The 13206-nt window shown below is 52.8% G+C and overlaps 5 protein-coding genes across 5 annotated transcripts; 1 reads left to right on the top strand and 4 right to left on the bottom strand.

Annotated features, from left to right (window-relative positions):
* Position 1: 1 nt before the first annotated feature.
* On the top strand, positions 2 to 980 carry BDV17DRAFT_11898 (coiled-coil-helix-coiled-coil-helix domain-containing protein). The gene is made up of 4 exons (XM_073753985.1): positions 2 to 93; positions 212 to 439; positions 549 to 681; positions 755 to 980. The coding sequence occupies exons 1-4, from the start codon at positions 74 to 76 to the stop codon at positions 851 to 853; spliced, it is 480 nt and encodes a 159-aa protein (XP_073621489.1). The 5' UTR covers positions 2 to 73; the 3' UTR covers positions 854 to 980.
* Positions 981 to 1358: 378 nt separating this feature from the next.
* On the bottom strand, positions 1359 to 2968 carry BDV17DRAFT_11904 (acyl-CoA-binding domain-containing protein). Its single transcript, XM_073753987.1, has 4 exons — positions 2817 to 2968; positions 2620 to 2733; positions 2476 to 2548; positions 1359 to 2407 (listed from the first exon to the last, which is right to left on the bottom strand). The coding sequence occupies exons 1-4, from the start codon at positions 2830 to 2832 to the stop codon at positions 1453 to 1455; spliced, it is 1158 nt and encodes a 385-aa protein (XP_073621488.1). The 5' UTR covers positions 2833 to 2968; the 3' UTR covers positions 1359 to 1452.
* A 436-nt stretch (positions 2969 to 3404) lies between these two features.
* On the bottom strand, positions 3405 to 5415 carry BDV17DRAFT_249860 (putative GABA permease). Its single transcript, XM_073756268.1, has 3 exons — positions 5045 to 5415; positions 4414 to 4977; positions 3405 to 4364 (listed from the first exon to the last, which is right to left on the bottom strand). Exons 1-3 carry the CDS (start codon positions 5146 to 5148, stop codon positions 3455 to 3457), a joined length of 1578 nt encoding a protein of 525 aa, XP_073621487.1. The 5' UTR covers positions 5149 to 5415; the 3' UTR covers positions 3405 to 3454.
* A 472-nt stretch (positions 5416 to 5887) lies between these two features.
* BDV17DRAFT_11869 (uncharacterized protein) lies at positions 5888 to 6879 on the bottom strand. Its single transcript, XM_073753978.1, has one exon. The coding sequence runs from the start codon at positions 6744 to 6746 to the stop codon at positions 6021 to 6023; it is 726 nt and encodes a 241-aa protein (XP_073621486.1). The 5' UTR covers positions 6747 to 6879; the 3' UTR covers positions 5888 to 6020.
* A 61-nt stretch (positions 6880 to 6940) lies between these two features.
* BDV17DRAFT_286338 (putative jumonji family transcription factor) lies at positions 6941 to 11493 on the bottom strand (the record flags this gene model as incomplete). Its single annotated transcript, XM_073760884.1, has 5 exons — positions 6941 to 8840; positions 8965 to 10018; positions 10071 to 11005; positions 11061 to 11158; positions 11224 to 11493. The coding sequence occupies 5 exons, from the start codon at positions 11491 to 11493 to the stop codon at positions 6941 to 6943; spliced, it is 4257 nt and encodes a 1418-aa protein (XP_073621485.1).
* Positions 11494 to 13206: the final 1713 nt, after the last annotated feature.

Here is a 13206-nt window from a genome sequence, read left to right as displayed (position 1 = left end):
CCGGCACCTCATCAAGCTCCCCAGTCCAAGTGTATACCAATTGAGCCGCGTATCACACTAGGCACTGCCCACAATGTCGCGAAGAGAGCCCCAGTGCGTCTCCCCCTTCTACTCGCTCCCTGTCGATCTCACAATTCCTCGTTGAGGAGGTCTCCGAGGCTAGGCTCGTTGCGCAGTTAGGCCTTGCCAATGCTAACGGCATCAACTTCAGGTTCAACCAACAAAACCTCTACGATACGGCGCTTATGCCCGATCAAATTCCCAAGGTCAAGGAGATCGGAGCGACCAGTGCTCCCTTGACCAGCGCCGCTTACTTCATCGGAGACCGGTGCAAGGCGTTCAACGATGACTATATGAAGTGCAAGGACGAGTCGAATGGACGGGGTGAGATTGAGTGTCTCAAAGAGGGCCGGAAGGTTACGCGTTGTGCGGCTAGTGTGTACGTTCTGTCTCCGTCTCGTCTGCCTCTTCTGGGATATGAAAGCCGAGTGATTTGGAAAGGTCAGGCGGGTTGAGTTGGGAAGATTGCTAATACGGTCGTGGAACAGACTCAAGGACATCAACACACACTGCCTACAGTCTTTCAACGCACACTGGGAGTGTCTCGAGAACAACAACCACCGGCTGTGGGAGTGCCGTAAGTTCGAGATGGACTTGAACAAGTGTGTTTTTGATAAGCTTGTGCGTTCATTCCCCGGGCATTGGACTTGGACAGAAGAGAAAGAGAGAAATAAATCTAACAGTTATGATACAGGGCCTGAAGAAGACCATCCCCGGCGCCCCCGAGAACCAGACCCCCGTGCACCTCCGACCCAAGCAGCTGTACGCTTCGTTCCCCGGTCCGCAATATTAGAATAACCACTACCCACGAATCAATTCAATATCTCGTTCTGCCGTTTTTAGAGAAAATGAATACCGACGCTTCATTGTTGCGAATCTCGGCTGTGTATTTTCCTTTCGTTATTTGTGTCGTGTCATGGTCTGGTTCTGGTCTAGTTTGATCGGGATATATTTGTGTACATATTAGCATCAGGAATGTCGTTTTGTGTGTAAAACTGGACTAGGATCCTCAGCTGAACGTTGTGAGTCCTTACCTTGTAGATCTAATGCGGTGCCTAGTATCCAAATGCTTGCTAGAATGCACAGGAGGAAAGTCACGATACGTCTCTGTCCGACAAAATATAGTACCACCCACAAGCGGCAGAAGAAGGGATCCAATACAAGAAGCCTCCAAATGTATGTCCCGATGCAGGCATATAGGGTGACCCGAACAACCTGACAAGAGATATAATATCGTTGAAGACAAGGGAATCTAGTCGATATATACCTGAACAGAACCAAATCCGGAAAAGCGCGAGTAACATAGAAAAGAGAAAAGAAATTTAAGTAAGAAATGCTCCCAATCCAGAAATTTCGCATGCAATAATCACAATGGCAAAAGAAATTCAAAGCTCAAGAAAGTATATGCACCCTTTTCCCCCCCAAACCTCTTAGCCCAGCCAATTTCGTCTTCACAACTCCCCATCCAATCCTCAACTGCTCTTCAAGTCGGTGATCCCGCCTTAACCGCATCCAGATCAACAACATTCCCAGGATAGCGAGATCCCAGATGATCTGGCGCAGGGTGACCCAAACCAGCCATCGGAGCCAGGCCCAAACGCCGGAACGCCGGCGGGCAGCGAGGGCGCGCGCTTCGATCTGTTCGCGAGCGGCAGCGATCTCAGCAGTCATCTTGGTCAGGGCTTGTTCGACCCGTCGGCGCCACCGGGTGTCAGGGTCGAGCTCACTACCGTGGTGATTGCGGTTACGATTGCGTTTCCGGTATTGAGGATCTTCTGAAATGTGTTCAAGCTGGTTGTCGTCATTGGTAATGCCCTCTATTCTCCCGTCTTCGTCGCCGTCCTCATCTTCGCAGAGATTGGCCTGCGCCTCAGCGTATTCTTCCTCCTCTTCATCCTCATCTGGATTGATGTACTCCTCATCTTCATCTTCGCCAACCACTCCTCGCTCACGATCATAGTCCGTTCTCGCTGTGCGCCGTTGATAAATGTCATCGGGCTGACTGACTGGACTCAGCACACGAAGCCGAGAATCACCTCGCCCTGTAGCAGCCAAGTATTGATACCCAGGGTGTTGCGCTAACTGCGCGCCGGTGTTCCCATACGATGAAGAATGTGTGACTGACTGTGGTAACGGAGGGAACCTGGTTGACTGGACGGGGCTCGATGCCGTTGAGTCGGAAGATATATTCGACTTGACCTGGTCCCATACGAACTCAAGCTCGGAAACGAGCTCGCGCGCCTCGTCTGTTTGGGATGCATAGGTGTGCATTGTCTCGACGAGTGTCGAAATGTAGCGCCGTTTAGCCTCAGTGCGAGATACGCCGCGTTGGGCGAACCAGGCGTCCCTGGGTAGGTCAGCAAGCACTCTTGCTTATAGAACCGACATGTGCAGGGGGATGCAGGCAAGACGTACCACTTCTCACATTCCATATAGACATCCGCAGTATTACCTACCGGCCGGTCCATGACCCCTTCGACATCTCCCTCTACAGAATCCGTCAGCTCGTTATCCTAACCAGTTCAATCCACATTGTAAAACTCAAGGCGATATCCATACCCATACTCTGTTTGTACAATCCATAGAGTTTTAACCGCTCCGAGGCCGGTGGCCTCGCGGTTCCGGTTCGGGGGATACGTTTGACGGTGTTGAGGGCGTGAACGAAGACCCGATCTGTTGTTACCTCAAGTTACATCTCATAGGCCTTCCAGAATAAAGGGGCTGAAAGAAATAACAGGGGTAAGCGAGCGACGCACCCACAGAATCCGCCATGGTGCGAATTAGAAAGACTCGGGATTGTGCTCGTGCTTCATCGGATTGCGCACCGATATAGGCGGGACACCCTCATTAGGATTCGTGGCGCGAAGAACAAGACGCAGGACGGGGAGCGAAGCGAGCCCAAGTTCCAAAGGCCATACGAGACTCGTCAGGACCAAGACTATAGGTGGGCTTCTGAGCTTCCCCGGACTTGCGTCGGTTTCAATTGTGGTTCGGCGGAGACGGAGAGGGGAAGCGATCCACGTCGGGAGAGTAGATGAAGGCGGCTAATGAGGCCGAAAGTCGATTGTATAGGAGGCGGTTGTAGTGCGTGAATTTGAAGTTGCAGTACGAACGCGAAATAGGGAGTTGGAGAGAGTGGTGACTAGGGATGGGTGATCGCAGTGTTGTTGATTGACTTGGGTGTCGCTACGCTCACTTGGACTTGGACCGCGGTTCTCGGAGGGTCGCGCCTTCCCCCTGTGATTGATATCCCGACTCAACTCCACACCACCGCTCTAGCCATTGTCTACTGTTTTCATTTACTGCGTGCGCCAATTATTCACTTAAACAGTTAGGCTCACTATCTATGTTAAATTTCATTGTTGAGGCTCGCCGTACATGACAAAAATTCCGTCTACGGTTTCTCAGCAACCCCAGATTTAGCCTGTTCCGGATCGTCCGCAGGCTTCCCCGGCACAACCCCAGGAATGTCCTCAATCTGATCGACAGGCACCGGTGGTCCCGTGAAATGCTTCCGCGCGTATGCAAAGTACCAACTGACACTAATACTCGCGAACCCAGCGAACACCACGCTGGCATAGTTCATCGACGTTGCGTCAACAGGTAGACTCACAGGCATACAGAAGAGCACGACGGCAAGAAAGATCCATACAATCGTGATTCCGTTGACGAGGTATCCGAACCGACCGAGTGAGAACGTCGAGTGCTTAACGGCTTGTCGGCCGCGAATCATGGAGATGAGAATTGGCAGGCCGTACGATGTTGACAGGCAGATTGTCGCGACGCCTGTAAAGGAGTTGAAGGCCGCCGCCGAGCCAAAGTAGATCAGACCCAGGAGGCAGATGACGGTTGTTGAGAGGACGAGAGCCCACACTGGCACGTCGAGGCGCTTGTTAACCCTGCGCCAGAGGCGGAAGCCAGGTATGGCGCCGTCTCGAGCGAAGGCGTATGTACAGCGGCTAGCGGCTGTGAGGGCGCCAATTCCTGCGAACATTAGGATGCCTAGGATGAGGAAGAGCAGCCCAAAGCCGCCGCCTGCTGAGCCCGTCACAGTCTTGAAGATCAGACCAATGGGTTGACCGCTGGCCACATCGATGAGTGTCTGTACGTCTGGAAGGACGAACAGAATCGGGATTAGGTATGCAAGCCCAGTGATGCCGGCAGCTACGACAGATAGGACGATTGCTTTCGGCACCTCGCGGTGCGGGTTCTGGACTTCCTCACACATGGCCGCGACCATGCCATAGCCTGTCAAAGTATATGCCGCCTGCAGCAACCCGACGAAGAACGCCCATCCCTCCGGCCTAGCAGCGGTTAGCAAGTCGGCTGTAACCTCCGGAAGAAGATACGTACCATCCACTCTGACTGGCGTCATAATGCGCAAAGACGAACTCGCCGCTCCTTCTTGTCTCCCGGGCCATACTCAACAACGTCACCAGAATAACAAGCACACTCGTCCCCGTCCAGAAGATGCACACCTTGTTGACCAGGTCCAACCACTTGGCACAAAACACATTAACAAGCGCGCAAACCAATACCACCGCCCAAAATGTCAGGATAGTCTGCCACTCATTGGCTACAAAATCCTCATTCCACAAGCTGATCGCACTGAGTATTAACTGCCCACCGGAGAAAGTGATACTGAGCGTCACAGTCCAGTTCCCAACCAGCGTCAACCACCCGTCTATGAAGCTCATCATGGGCGCGTATTCGTTCGTCGAGAGCATCGCACTCCAGTAATATACTCCTCCCGCCGTCGGATACACGGCGCATATCTCGGCGAGCGACGCGGCGATGCAGATTGAGATGAGGGTCACGAGGACCCAACCCCAAATGATGGAGACGGACTGGCCGTCTGTGAGCGTGATGTAGAGAGTTGTGCTGAGGCCGAATGGGGCGGCCATGATTGCGAAGGAGCTGTTCGCAGAAGAGCATTAGCCTAGTAGCTTCCCAGTTGAGTTGTTGAGACTCGTGAGAGACGTACAGGCCTAGGATACTCAACATACTGAGATTGCGGGGAAGTTCGCTCTTGTAGCCCATACGGGCCAGGGCCTCGTCGGCGCTGGCGTCAACGGAGGACTGTCGCATGGCGGTCGGTATAGGAATGTGTAATTGTTACTGAAGCATGAAGAATAGACAGAGGTGGTCCAACAGTGATGGGTTCAGAATTGAAGCTCAAGTTTCAAGTCGGGGAGATTAAGCGGAGAACACGAGAAGAGGGGAAGATGCGGAGGGAAGCCGAACCAGAGTTGAACTGTTGAACCTTGGAAGCTGGAGGAAGAGCAGATACTGTCCTGTCGCAGAATGACCGATGCCCAGACAAGAATTATATATGTCCGATGATCGATGATCCAGAGTCTACATTGTAGGAAATCGTCAGGATTTATCATTTATCATGCATGCATAGATCGGCTTATCAAGTTGCTGACTGAGGTCGCATCATGCGCGATCCTCCGCTGGCACGAGCCCACTCCGGCCTCGGTGATAACGAGACGGGATCATGCGATTGATTAACCATAGATATAGATACTCCGTATTATTAGTTTCCTGATAAGCAATTACAAGCAATCGAGCTTAGTCTAGTCTAGCTTCTGGAGCGTAAGAAATGCCTCGGAGACGGGAGAAGTGCACCTGCAGAATGCAAACGCTCTCGGCCTCTGGGGCAATAATAACAAGTGGGCCTCCTCGCCGCGACCCCTCGACAAGTTACAACGGACACCCATACCAGAGCGAACCATGGCACACTCTTTTCACACTAATCGGACTTCACATCAGTTGATAGTACTCCACTCTAGTCTTACCTAGCAATTGCATTACACGATCAAGATATAGAAAGTATATATTCATTTATTCATTCACAATTCATTTCGTTTCCAACATAGGTACATGAGGGTAGGGCGAAGGGGTCACGATCAACCTTAAGCCAAGCGAGGTGCAGGTGAAAGTGACGGCTGCCACATCTATCGAATCATCCACGTCTCCAGCGAGCAATTAGCTAGCAATAGCAACATGCCTGCCGGTTCCTCCGCGGATAGAGATGAGCGCCAGTATTGAAGAATGAGAGGGCGGTGGGGATTTGAGGGGTGGCCAAAGGGGATATGATAATGGGAGATATCGGGAGAGGGCAGGATGACGGAAGGGGAGGAATGTAAAGTGTGAGATGAGACAGTGATGTGTTGGGTGATTCGGGATGGGATGGGATGCGATGGGGTATCGGAGAACAGAAATGTATAGCACAGGAGACAATTCTTCATTTCCAGGAAAACACATGGACATATTTTGTCTTTCGTCGTCTCGTGTCTGCTTTTGCTTTTGAGTGTTCTTTTCTTTTGGCGGCGAAAAAGGGAGGGCGTAGCGTAGAGAAGACAGAAGTCCGCTTGATGACAGTGATGTCGAGCAGAAGAACCGAAAGGGCGAAAGTAGGCCCGGACAGTTTGCAGAATCGGTCGGCAGTCGGAGATACTCGAGGCCCTGAGCTTGGGCGAAGAGATCGTACCGTGTGTGCGAGTCGAGTCTCGCGAGTCAAGGTGCGGTGTAACGTGTCGGGCGGACAGCCTCAAAGCGTGGCTGCCATGCTCCCCCACCATTGCTGCCCATTTCCATTGTCCATTCCCAAACATCGGCCCAGCTTTCTTCATAAAGGGTGAAAGGCAAAGAAACAAGCGATATAGCAGTGAAGTCCCCATGCTGAGCCACACGGCCAGCTAGCATCAACTCCATTATCCTGGAGGAGCGAAAGGAGGAAAATTCCGGCGAGGAAACGAAAGACGCAACAAAAATACAAACGCCTGTCATGCAGTCGTCAATCCTAATAAATCGTTATATGATGATGCAGTTACAGCGAAGCGGCATGTCTATAAGCAGTCACAGTCGGTTCAAGTCAAGGGCTCAGGGCGGCACAGAGATCCTCGGGATTGTCCATGCCGAAGCCAGCCATGTCAACGGAATGCAATGAGCCTGGCCCGCCACGGCCCAGAGAGATGTCGGAGGAAGCATAGTCGTGCTTCAGCCGTTCATGTGGCCCAAAGAACGGTCGACTCTCTTCGTTGGGTGTATTGCCATCGCCGGCAGCCCATGGCCCATGTTGCCAGAAGCGTGTATTTGCCTGTTGATCGCCAAAGAGATCATGGTGGTCGTGATGGGCTTCTGTTCCGTGGTTGACAAAGTCATTAGGCGAATGGAATCGCAGATGCGACCGGCTGAAATTTGAGCACGGTGAGTCCGCCCGCAAGGGGAAGTCAAGACCTGTTAACGGCATATCTTCGACTGTGGTGATATCGATGGTCGGGTTCTCAGTTTGTTGAGCCAGCGCTGTGGCGAGTCGGAAATTGGATGCAGAACTTTGGCGGCTATGAGGTGCTGACCGCTCCATGGCTCGTTGCACGTAGCTGCCGCATTTCTTGAGAATCTTCTCCTGGTCCTCTGGGGTGAGACTGGCGAAGTAGTCATTTGCTAGAGAAGGCCTGGGCAGCTCGGGTTCATGACGGGTGAGACCATACGTCGTGCGAGCGTACTCGGTGAACCCAGAGGGCATATCGTAAGGAGATTGATACACAGTGGGAGCCTGCTCACGCTGTTGCTCAAGATACGCATACTTCTTAGGCGGCTTGGGAGCAGCCCCATTGACCCTGTTCGCGGGCTCCTGCTTCATGGTTCCCGATTCTTTCTTTTGAAGCACGTCCAACCGGTCGCGGTGGCTGATGATCGAGAACCGCAGCATTTTCAATAACCGAGTGACCTCTTCAGAGCGCATGTTCAACGGCTGCATCGGCAGTAAGGTTCCATCGGGTGCATGAGGCTGGACACGTTGCTGAGCCATCAGAAGCTCCAGCTTGTCGAGGCCATTGTAAGGTGGCACAGAGCCCATCGGCCCCAATAGCGTCTCTACTACCAATTCCGGGCTGACGATAATATACCCAGCGAAGACGTTGGCATGGTCGGTGATCTGGGCCAGACGCCTGCGGGCGATAATCTCGCGGACGCTGGCATAGTTGCTGGCCGGGGGGAGGTGACTGCTATTGGTCGTGACGGAGCCGTTCGTGTTCTGCTGCTGCTGCTGGTGACTGTGTTGCTGCTGGGATTGAAGATGGGCTTTGGTGAGTTGCGGATACGGAGCATGGCGGGCAGATTGATTATTAGGAAGAGAGCGATAGGCTGACGGCATCGCAGAAGCAGCAACAGCAGCAGACGTCGGAGCAGCGGCGGGAGTCGAGCGAGGAGGAGGGGCAAAAGGAGGGCGCTGCGGCAGCGAAGGGCGGGAGGCAGCAGCAGCAGCAGCGACAGCGGAGGCGGTGGTGGTGGCGGCGGCAGATGAAAGGAGGTGAGGAGGAGGGGCAGTCAAAACATAGGGAGGCAGACGGTGGTGGGGGTAAGAGGGGAGTCGGGCCATCACGGCGCCAAGAGACTTCACGCTGTCTAGGAAATTCGACCGCGGGTTGTGGATGGGCACGCTAGGGTTGTGTGTATATTGAGCCCTACACTCGGTCGATGACTGGCCCAAATAATACCAGATCTGTTCCATCTTGTCCAAGTTGACCTGCACAGCTGGTGGGGCTGCAGGACGGTTAGTGCTGTCCACCGTCTCAAACTCGGCCCACTGATACGGAGATCGCCCGTCGCCAAACGAATTTCCTGCCACTGGCAAGGCGGATTCCAATTCCCTCCGGCCTTCGGGCTTCCGGGCGAGATGCGCGGGAAGTGGCTTGATGCCTGCTGCCAGGGGTGCAAAGTTGCTCCTCCGTACGACCAGCATCCAGCGGTATGGTAACTCGATTACGTCCCTGAGCCATGCATGTCTTGTCAGCTTTCTTTGAGTCCAAAAAGGGGAAAGGCAAACAAATCACTCCACTATAGATCGGAAGGCAGATAGATTAGGCGGGGGAGGGGAAGTGAGCGTCGACTTACCCTCGTGGTAGCACTTTAACCAGCAAGGCGCGTTCCATGGGTCGGTTCTCAAGAACCACCGCGCCATCGATAGCCTTGTCGACCTGGAACTGCAACAAGTCGCCGCGAACGAGGCGACTGGCAGTTTCGATCAGCTTACGATCGTTGTCCGGTGACTCACTGCTGGCCATCCATGACGGTTTCTTCTGGCGGTGGTATTTGCATTTCAGGTCAACGCTGGGCACGGAGTACTGGTTTCCATCGTCCGCGACAACTGTGATTGAGCCCTCTTCAACCTGCACTCCAGCCAGAAGAGCGCATGTGGCATGATAAGATCGTGTGCACTTGCCAAAGTTGCATTGGAAGCAAGCCCCGCGCACTTCACGACAGTAGAGGCACTTGAGGCCCATTCGAGCCTTGGGGATGAGATCGATATCGCAAACAACCTCTTTGCCGGATTCATCGCGAAGGATGCTGGTTTCTTCGGTATATAGAGCACACCGGCGATGAGCATGGGATTTTCCATCCTCGGTAGGCAACAAGTCCTCATAGTCCAGATCATTCGGGCACAGAAGACAAGGAATCTTCCTCGGAATATCCATACTCGCCCTCATGCGTTTAGCCTTGGTCATTTCACCACCAAACTTGCGCTTACGACCTCGGTTGGACGTCTTTTCAGGCACACTACGCGGCGGGGTGAGGAGGTCAGAAGCACCCTCCACGTCAAGGTCGCTGTCGAATTCGCCATAATATTCAGGCGTTGATTCACCGCGCAATTTACGCTCAATGTCGTCAACGTCGATCCACACGCTGTCGGACTCGCAGTTGCACTTCTTCGCGACCCGACCGTAGTCGAGCCACTTCTCGGTCGCGAAGTTGACTGACTCGGCGCAGTTGTATCCGAGGTTGTATCCGGAATGATATCCATAAGGGTATGTGATCACAAACTCTCCCTCATAGTGCACCATCCTATTCACAGTTATGCCGTACTGAGACTTGAGAAGACTCGGTGAGACGAGGTAAGTCTTATGACGGAGAAACTGGTCACAATTCTTTGCATCACTAGGCCAGATGCCTAAAAGTCGCTGTTAGAATCGCTGTTCTGTCTCGTCGGATCACCAACTTACTCTTCATTGCCTGTTCGAAACGAGGCGCATCCTCTTGAGAAATACTATACCACTGCTTGGGAGCACCGAAGTGGATATAGTTGATACTATAGAGATCCACATCCTCCAGATGCCACGCAAATGTCGCCTTCCACATACCAAGGTACAGATATGCAGTGTTGACACCGGGCACCTTTTGACCGATGACGTCGAGGAGATTCGGTAGCTTCGCGACGTTCCAAGACTCCGTCTTGTCCTCGAAGAGCGAGCCTGGCATATCTGCACCATACATAGGGTTGTTGAACATCAGAGATTTCCAATAGGCGGTCTCCAGCTCTTCGCACCTCTCCGCGGTATAGTCCTCATTATCATGAATACGGTAGTCGAAATCCTTGTATGCTTCTTCGTCCACATAGTCGACTGTGCCCCCCTTGTTCTGCTTTCTCCGCGCAGTGACAGACTTGGGCTGTCGGCCTCTGGGTTTCGGTGCGGGTAGGGACTCGCCATCGCTGAGCGCTTCGGTCTTTGCTTCGATGGGGTTCGATTCTGGTGAAACGGGGGTTGGAGGCCCTTCAGGTTTAATCTTCTCCATGCCGTCATCAGCCGTGGGCTCTTCCTTGATCTTGACGGATTCCTCCTTGACTTTGGCCTGGTTCGATCGTTTGGGCGGACGTCCAGGTCCTCGCTTTGGAGTATCCGACCGAGTCGGCTGCGATTTGGGAGCCGCGGGAGCACGGTTTGCCCGCTCTTGGTTTCTTCTCCTTTCTCCACGGCGAGCAGGCGGCTGGTGGCTGCCGTCTTCGCAGAGTGCTTTCCACTGGGGCAGGTTGTAGGATCTCTGTCGCTCAATATTGGCCTGGGTATAGGTTCCGTGGGAGCCGTGGAATTCCTGCATGATCGGGTTCTTCACGCGGATCTTTTTGATCGCTTCGTCGAGGGCCGGAAGGTCATTTCTCCTACAAAGAGAAATCATTAGCTCATGCCACAACCTGCAACGTCAGACAAATATACCATTCCTCAGGCGGGATGACCTTGACAATCCCCGAGCGCATCCCATATTTATCAACTCTCCTAATAAAGGACTGAAAGTCGCGAAACTGATCCATTGTCTGAACCAAATCCGGTCAGCCGATAACCGCGCAAATGTAAGTTCTCGTCCAACGGGACAACTTACGGGCTTGAAGACGGGGATCTTGCCGCCTCCATAATAATGATCCGGTTCGATTTCCTTCTCATCATCCTCCGCCGGCGCAGCATCCTGGAAACCAGTACCCTTGTCCTTGTCCTTGTTGGAATCGAGTTCCAAGTCCGAAAGCTCGGAGGGCGCACCCTCGGCGACATCCTTCTTGCCGTTGACGCTGTGAGGAGGCGTGATGGAAGCCGCACCGGGCGCAGGCCCGCCTGCGCTCGGTTCGTTGGAAAAGCGATGAATGGTTGCAGCCATCGCCATGTGGTGTAAGAGTATTCTCTTAAGAATGAAAGCGTTCGAATGCCGTCGTCGAAGATGCGACCGCTGATCGACGGCGAGTAATCAATCCCCAGCGGTCGGGGAAGACGAGGAAAGAGAGCGGCAGCGTAAACTTTGTTTTTATCCGTTCGCTATCCGGAAGTTGGGTTGGTCGTCGCCAGACTAAGGTTTGTTGCGATGGTCGCTTTCGCTTTCGCTTTCGATCGAAACGATGGAAAGGTAGGTGGGTATCGTATCGGTATGGAGTCGAGTCGCGATAAGAGATTGGAAGGTATGATATAAAGATGCTTAGAGTCCAATCTTCTGCGGGCAAATTACTGCTAGGGTAGGCCGTCTCTCATTGATGCAGACAGGAGGTTGGTTGCAGTTGAAAAGGGACGAACGAGGCCGCAGGATACGAGATAAGGGACTGACTGGGGTGCACGACGGGACGGGCCAAGCTAGTTAATTAGCGAGTTAAAGGCCTCGCCAACATTAACTAGAAAACCGTCAAGTATGTCGCTTCTCTCAGAGGTCTCAGGTAACAGATGAGGAGATTTGCGGTGGTGCAGGACCAGGACCTAGAAGTAAGAACTGGAAGCAGAGAGTATCCACGCTAGCGTTCAGCGATAGGATAGGTGCAGCCAGAGAGGCAGGAAGTTGTCAGTGAGTGGAAGAATAGCAGGGGGGCGGAATCACGTCGTAAGGTCGGTAAGGTGGACCCAAGTCTGGCCTGATTGATTAACGGCCTGCGTGCTCAGGCATCAAGCTAGGCTGAGCGCAGAATAGCCCGGCCGCTAGTGTATTTCTTACGTACCTCGCTATAATTCCTCCAGACCAACAGCAGATCAACCACGATCTCCGGTGTCGGAAATGCAGGATTGGGAATGTTTACATCAACTACAGACTTCGAAAGTGATTCCTTTTATCATTACAAGTACTTGAAGATATTTCCCATGAATGCTCTCTTCCGCCAAACCCACGACAAAAACAAAACACCGACAAAACCTGGGCAGCCAAGCTCAGCCTCAGTCACGTGAAACATGACTCACCAGAACCAAGGGTGAATTAGTTACGCCATACCGTACCGTTCTGTTACTTAGGCGGTGTGATCTTCACCATCCATCGGAACCTATCGGTCCCGGAAATTGAGAGTTGAAACTGGAAAAAGGAGAATGGCACGCAGGCACCACAGGCCACGGGAAAATGATACGATTGATTGGTAACACGGACTGTCTACGCCAAACTAACGCTAGATGTTACAGGAGAACCCATTGCATTGGCATGAGATTTTCATGGTATGATCTCATAGTCTACACTCATTGGACAGATCGATTTAGCCGGCGGTAAGCGCTGCAATTCTGAGTTCGACTTGATTAACTTCCAATGAAAGAGGTTGAGAGGGCTGATCGGGGACGATGGTTGGCACGTGGCCTTGGACTTGGAAGAGTCGGGTAAGGATATTTCCAATCCTCGATTGCGATGCAAGCGCCGACTCCTCTGCGTGACATTATTGCCATGGGTGTTCCACGGTAAAAGCTTCGCAGTTCTCGTCTACTCCGTAGGCTAGTTATCTATGTACCTCAAACTACAGCGGACCTGCCCTGACCAGTTGGCCGTGACCTCCGCTGCATGAAGTGTCCAAGGCTAAACTATTTCTAGTTCTCCTCTTTTGCTCTCAGTCGCTCCATTTCCCGAACAGACCATGTG

Source organism: Aspergillus undulatus (assembly GCF_047715775.1).
Source record: "Aspergillus undulatus strain CBS 261.88 unplaced genomic scaffold BDV17scaffold_1, whole genome shotgun sequence".
NCBI classification, from domain to species: domain Eukaryota; kingdom Fungi; phylum Ascomycota; class Eurotiomycetes; order Eurotiales; family Aspergillaceae; genus Aspergillus; species Aspergillus undulatus.
This window is presented reverse-complemented; position numbering and strand designations above follow the sequence as displayed.